Source organism: Montipora foliosa, chromosome 9 (assembly GCF_036669935.1).
Source record: "Montipora foliosa isolate CH-2021 chromosome 9, ASM3666993v2, whole genome shotgun sequence".
Classification (NCBI taxonomy): domain Eukaryota; kingdom Metazoa; phylum Cnidaria; class Anthozoa; order Scleractinia; family Acroporidae; genus Montipora; species Montipora foliosa.
The window spans coordinates 29,730,271-29,737,770 of NC_090877.1; the positions used below are offsets into that span (position 1 = coordinate 29,730,271).

At 39.3% G+C, this 7,500-nt stretch overlaps 1 protein-coding gene across 2 annotated transcripts in view; it reads right to left on the minus strand.

The window, feature by feature from the left end:
- Positions 1-7,500, minus strand: part of LOC137972069 (thioredoxin domain-containing protein 11-like) — a 40,021-nt gene that overhangs the window by 3,680 nt on the left and 28,841 nt on the right. For both annotated transcript variants that reach the window (XM_068818885.1, XM_068818884.1), the window contains 3 exons: positions 6,399-6,511; positions 555-635; positions 1-9 (listed from right to left, as the gene is read on the minus strand). The exon at positions 1-9 is cut by the window's left edge. In XM_068818885.1, the coding sequence (XP_068674986.1) occupies positions 1-9; positions 555-635; positions 6,399-6,511 (203 nt within the window). The remainder of the gene's footprint in view (positions 10-554; positions 636-6,398; positions 6,512-7,500) is intronic.

Below are 7,500 nucleotides of genomic sequence, written 5' to 3' on the forward strand. Positions count from 1 at the left end.
TAGTCCTTTCTGTAAATACACAAACAGAAAAAAAAAAACCCCAAAATCAAAGGCTGAATCAACGTCTCTACCACAGTAAAACCAAATTACCAAGTCAAGCCCCCATTTTACCTACATCAGTTTATATTCTGAAAGCACTATACATCATTAAGAAACGTATCAGAAACATTTGGGAAGAATACAGCTTTATCACTTGTTTAATGTTTGTTCTTCTTTCCTCAAAAAAATATTGGAAAAACTCCGAAAAATATATACCAGAAGGACAATCATTGATTGCTATTAGTTGTGCGCCTTGCCCTGAGGAAAGAGGACTTGAATAGACTATGAGGAGGCAGAGTTGAAGTAGTCGTGGCAACCTACCCACCCCCACCCCCTCCTACAAACCACAATAAAAATATTTCAGGTTTGATTATTCGAGCTAGTGACAAAGGTGGATGAATATTCATTAATACTGTTATGTTTAAGATGATACCAGTGACATAATGTTTTACGACTATCGAGTTATGCACAACAAAAAATGCTCCAGTGTCTGAATACAGTGAAATAAAGTGTACCTGTAGGCAGGAAAGAAAGTAAATGACGGGTAGCGAGAAACATAAAACTCCCAGGGAAGATCGTTTTCATCCGCATTGATCCTAGAAGACAAATGCAGATGATTACAATGCGCACAACAGTTAAATAGGCCACTTTCGAAAATACTCTTTGTTTGTCCCTCTAAACTTTGCATACGCATTGCTACTGTTGTCTACTACTGTTGTTGAGACCATTGTAAGTCTCGACAGAAGCTGGAAACAATGCTTACGCAAAATTTGGAGGGGCAAACAAAGAGTTTTATGGTATTTTCGAAAATGGTCCATATTTAAGTTATTCTTTTCGGTTCTTTGACAGCTGTGAGCTCCACTCGCTTTATACAATACAACTATGCAGGTTAAACATGGGAAGGCAGCCAAAGGCTGATGTGAGTCTAATTACACTAATAGATCACATAAAGTAAATTTATGTTAAGAAACAAAGCATTTAGATTTTTTAATGTAGCCTTGTATAAAATAAACATACGGCATTCTGGGCGATGTACAGTACATGTAGACGCATTGGACACACAAACAACCGAAAATCATGCCACCAAGAAAGAGAATCTTACTTGAACAGCGTCCACATGTACTGTACTTGTTCATACAGCGTACTCTGTTTGTTACAGTACTGTGCATGTAAAATATTCTTTATTTTATATCTGCTTCAGCAAAAGATTGTGCAAAAAATAACATAAAATGTAAATGATAATGTACATACTCTTGTATTTATGTTCAGTATTTTATAATACATGTAACTACGATGGATGAAACTAATGAATATTTTTTCTTCCTATTGTCTATTCGAAAAACCAAGGTTTGTCAGTTCACGTTTATGATTGACCATTTCGATTAAACGATTGTATGAAGGACAAGGTGCGATTGATTGTGTGTATCCATGCAAATTGCATTATTGTATCTCTCTAATACGTCATTGATTGTCATATTTGCTATCACGTACTTACTCTCTTTTACAACCAAATGACATGGCACGAAAACATACTAAAAGATCAAACGAAACAGAAGTCTAAAAAACTACCCATTGTTTTTCACGAGATGTGGTCTCGACAAATCTAACAGCGACTCCTAAGAAGTAGAAGTTCTCTCTCTGTATAGAGGTCAAACTCTGTATTTCTGGAAGACGTAAAACGTCGGTACTAGAAAGGCTTAGAATCATCAATATACGCCTATATACTTAAATCTTGCTGCGGACTCAACCAGAAAATTTCCCGAGGTTCCAAACCAGTAGTAGTGAATCAGCTACTTGCTCGTCCACAGGCAGCCCAAGCTCGGTATACGATGTATAGACTTTGAGCTTATAAATGCTACAATAAGCTGTAAATGTAGAAATAAACTTCACTTACCTCTACGTACAGTTGTCCTCGTCTCTTCTGTGCAATAAGAGGGCAAACTGTGTCCGTAATTTTCGAATTTTTTCGATGTCGTAATTTGTCATTTCCGTCATAAAGAGAAGAAAGGCTGGTGACTCGCGGCGATCCCGTCCCACAAATTGCTCTCGCATCACAAAGCAACGGTCCAAATCGCCATAAAAACACCACAGCCTTAAGGCCAGATAGATTTTTTATCACAGTAACTCCACACCGAGACCACATAGCGATTTTTGGCGGATAAATTCCAAATAATGTTCGCCTTTCATAATCTTCCCATGCGTTCAGCTAGATGTGTGGCTACGGCCGTTATAGCTTGATGGCGATCATATTACATTCTGCACTCACATTAGCCAAAGGCTTCAAATTGTCCAATGAGAGTGCAGAATGTAATATGAACGGCCACACTTTGCCCTCCTATTGCACAGAAAAGACGTGGAAAACTGTACAAAGAGGTAAGTGAATTTATTTCTACATTTACAGCTTATTTTAGCATTTATAAGCTCAAAGTGAATTTTCCTATACAAAGTCTATAAATCGTATACGGAGCTTGGGCTGCCTGTGGTTCGTCATACAACTTATTCCAAAATGGCCGTCATTTTAGTAATCTTTTGTCTGCTTGCTTGCAATTTAGCCCTTGTTGCCTCGTTCTCAAGCTAAAAATTCAAAAGAATATTCAACCTAGCCTGATTGGCTACTCAAACTCCGGATATCCATTGCTATTCACCTCCGAGCAATTCGGGCGGAATTTGCGCCCGCAAATGTTCAGTTGTAATCTTTGCAAGAATAGAGAGTTAAAATCATCTTTTTGTGCTATATTATCTCATATACTAAAACAGCGAGGACATATCCAGCAATAGTTGTTAACAAGACGCTCTTTAAATTAAAGCGTTTACTCGGAATACCATGCTGCGCAGAAGTAGGGTGATACATTTTGGAAGAGCTAGAAACAAATTGAAAGGATTGAATAGACTAAAGCGATGTTCATATTTGCTACGTACGGAACAAAAGAAGTACACGTTTCTGCAGCCAATTGAAGTCTGGAGGGCTCATGACAAGGTATAACGTATTGGTGAACATCGTTTAGTGTTTACATGCACCAAGCAAAAGTAGCAGTTTGATTTGGTACATGTTGTCGGATTGGAAATAAAGTGAATCTACGCAATGCAGGGGTGACATACAAAGTGAAACCAGTGGGCCAAGGGAGAGTGAAACAGTAGCGTAGAGAGAGAGAAAACTTGTGAAAGTCATTCTTGTAAGTAAAATGTAGCCCTACTTTTACCAGCTACACCGGCAAACGTATATTGGTATTGACGATTTGACCATGTTGTCAAGTGACATGCAAGATTTAGATTAACTATCTTATTCATAACATTTCCAGAAGACTGAATCTAGCATTTTCACGTTTTAGCTGCTATCGAGCTTTCACTCAGAACATGGGCTTAAGTTTCTAAATCGACGAACGACATCAAGTTTCACACTGAAACCCCAACACAGCTCCTATCGCTTTGGTTGCTTCACTGCATGTTATAAATCCGGATTTATTATTATGGCCACTGAGAAGGATTTGAACAGGATGATGTTTAGGCTCTGTTTACAGCTGCTGTTGCTTCGACTTCAGTTTTTTTTTCAAAAATCTTTGAAGGAAGAGCAAAGAGAATGCATCCGAAGAATGGTTTGTTTAGAAGACATTATAGTTGTACTTCCTACGGGATTTGGCAATATCGTTTATATTTGCACTAGATCCCGACCATTATATAAAAAATGCATCGTACCTCTTTCACCGTCTCGAAAACGTTTGTACTGTACTTGTGGTGAGTCCTTTGGAATATATTCGGAAGCAACAAGTCGTGAATCCAAGAAGTGCTGAACAGAACTTAGTGCTGCGACAATCGGGGAAATAGCCGAGCTTGACAGACAGAAACGACATTGTTAATTTTAGGGAAGCGCTGAACGATGGTTTAGTGACGTACCTTTTACAGAATGATAGTTGAGTAGCTGCTGCTGGAAAACTAGAATTTCTCAAAGTGCATTTTCATCAGAGATACTAGCATCTTTTATTAGCATCTTAAATATTCGAGTATAAATAAAGTTTATTGTACAGTTGATTGCGCTTGAAAACATGAAGGATTCGGCTTTTTCTGTGATTTTATCTCGAAAGTCTTTGTTGCTTCATGGTTTGAACAAAGAAACCGCACCAACTGTCAAGCGGGATTTGCAAAAATAGCTTTGATTGTATGAGTAAAGTCTGCTGACTTCGTAGACATTCCAGCTAGTTTAAAGTTCTACATTTCGTTTTCGTCGTCTTTCCTGAATCGCAACGTGCAGGTAATTTATAGCATGGCACAAGAAAAAAAAACTCCTACAGGCGTACCTTTTCAGGCCTGTCTAAAGAAAAGTGCGCCTGATTGCAGGTTAGAGAATTCGCGGTAATTCCGACATTTCGGAAAAAATGGTCAATCTCTCGAGGTTGACCAAAATTTTCGAAAGAACGTCCCGGAAACTACTCTGCCATTTGATTTTAGTCCGAAAATTTCGGAATTTTTGCCCAAATGGATTGCGCCCATAACTTGGATACCTTTCAGGTATTCCGAGTAATTACCCAATAACTCAATTTATTTTCAAACGTATGGCTACAAAACCAGTTAACCAAGATAGAGATAACGTGGATTTTCCAACAATTTAACGCGTCAGTCAGTTTATCCCAATATCACTTAGGTCTAAAAATGCCTTATTTGTTTTCGTTTTCAAAAAAAAAAAAAAAAAAAAAAAGAAAAAAAGAAATGGTCCTGTTTTAAAAACACAGCACATTTTCAATCAATAAATATAGATTGAGTGACGCGAGGCGTGGGCGAGACCCTGCATTTGTGTTTGCGTTTGTCTTGTTTTTTGTTGGAGACTAATGTTGTATTATTGCATTGTAAACCTGTATGTCTTGTTTCCATCAGAGGTACTGTAGAGTTTAGTCAAGAGAAAATGAGGGGACAGAGAAGGAGGCTCCCGGTCCAGCCCTTGGGATATGTCATGTCCACGAAAGTTATTTTTAGACGAGCGGAAGTTTTCCGAGACGTCCGCATGCAGGCCAACCTCGGTCCGATGTTTGAAAGAAAATATATATTCATCAGCCTTCCACGTGCGCCATCATTTTCTCTTTTCACTAAGAACCTGAGAGCGAGGTAAGACTGCATGCGGACGTCTCAGAAGACAGACTTCCTCTAGAACAAAGACTTCCTCTCGTCAAAAAAAAACTTTCTTGGACATAACATGTCCCGGCCAACGCCTTGAGCCTCCCTCTCTGGCCCCTCATTTTCTCTTGGTTTAGTCTCATTGTAAGCATGTAGTTGAAAAAAATAAATGTCCTATTTCATTCGCTTTTGTGTTCGTCATGTTTACCCTTCGCGAGATTTCAGGTTCGTGTGTTCATAAGTTTGTTTTGCATCTGGATGTTTCTATTTTCAATTACAACCTCACCCTACGGGTTACGCGCATAGCTTTTCACCGAGGAAATCCCCGCGTCCTAATTCTATTGTGCATTTTGATGCACCCGAAAAAATCAACCGAGATTTTAACTCGGATACCTTTCAGGTATTCCGAGTAATTAGCATGAGACAAGCAAAACCTGAAGGAATCTGGTACTTGTAGTCAAGTGGCGTCATCATGGAAATGTCCTATTTGCAAGCAAACAAAAGAACACTAAAATGGTGGCCATTTTGGAATAAGGTGTATAGCCAAACTCAAACGGAGAAGAGAAATTGACTAAATCTGACCATGAAACTCAAACTAACTGGATCTGTCCCAACAAAAGGACGTGACGTAATTCTAGATTGCGTTGATTTGGACCTATTTTTATACACGGCAGCATTTAACTACGGAGTCGTGCACAGAGAGACACCAAATATGAGCGTGGAGAGCGAGCCAACTAGGAGGAGGCAACTAGTTGACTTGCTACAACGCGTGGTGGAGTTCATTAGCTAATTATCTAATAGGTTACGTCTTACACCAACACTAGGGAGCTTACGAAACGAGGGTGACGACGGCAACGAGGACTTCATTTTAAAATACAACTTCGCGCTATTCATATTACTACGAAACTATTTCAAGTCGTTTCGCGTTGAAAATGTGTAGTAACTGTCGAGGAATTAAACTGGTATGAGTTGGAAGCGTAGAGAGAGAACTGAAAATTCATCGTCAACCTTGAATTTGATCATTTCACGTCGTCATTTAGGAGATGACGGCAAAGAAATGTACCAAAATGCAAAACGCACGTGCAGAGCGTGAAGAACCATTGTTGTTGCTCACTAAACCTATTGTTTTGTAGCGTCGTCGTTGCCGTCGACGTCGTCGTTTCGTAAGCTCCCTACTAGCGACAAAATTAGGTAACAAGCTTTATACCGTGAAAGGGAAGTAGTCAGACTAAAGGATTAAAGACTAAGAAACTCACCTCGCAATGATGACACCGGTTGTTTTATGAAAGAACTTTGCCACAGCGAGGAGAACCGGCCAAAGAACTTGACAGAAAGCGCACCAAGGAGCATAGTAAAGCAAAAACACATCCTGTTTTCAACAAAACAATGCAATGTTAAAGGTTCTGAAGACCCTTCAATTGTTATGCAAAGTAAAATTCCTTCAGCGACTTTACAAATACATAGACGCAAGGTTTCGAAAGGCTTGCTGTGATCTGTAGTACATGCCTATGACGCTACTGAATTGGTACTGAAGGATGTCAGTGCTCACAAGTACTTGTGTAATTGCCTTGATTCGGCTTCTGAAGACCTGTTGACACCACTCCAACATCACTATTAGACATCCATTGTTGGACATTAGTGTAAGGGATGGCAAATATTGGGAGCAAAAACATAGTTGTACGAAGACGACTCGAGTGAAACGTTTCTAAACTTGTGCCACGAATGGAAGAACAATTTCACTGCCAACGAATTCGCCCACCATTTATCGTTAGTTCTCTCATTCTTGGATGCAACACTATCGACTCAAAGCTGCATCCCAAAATGTCGGACATTCTGAAACTGACAATTCAGTATTTGTTTTTTTCAAATCTTCTCGATCAATGTCAATGTATCTTTTAACTCCGTACTTGATTGCCAATAACAAGCGTTTTTCATTTTTTGAAAAAAAAAGAGCGCCTGATCGCAGGTTATTATCAAATTTGAGTAAGGTCATGAAAAAGTGTTTTTGCCCATGTGACTTGCGATACGTGTGCTCCGATGCGGCCAGTTAGAGGAGAGTAGTTAAGTTTGGGAAAACCTATGGCGGCCAGGAGAGTGGAGAATAAGTTCTTTTGGCCAAAATCCAAGTTTTTGCCGAGATTGGTCTCGCTTGCCGTTTACTCACTGACTTATGCTGATTCCCCAAAGACAAAATAACGTAAAAACGTTCCGACAACGGGAAGAGAGTCTTATGTTAACCCATCCCAGTTGATCAGAGTGAAATGTCTAATTCTTAAACTGATCCAATGCGATTGATTCCACCAAAAATACGGTAAACAAGTGCTACACAAGTGTGTGCGAAGGCATTTTATTGACGAC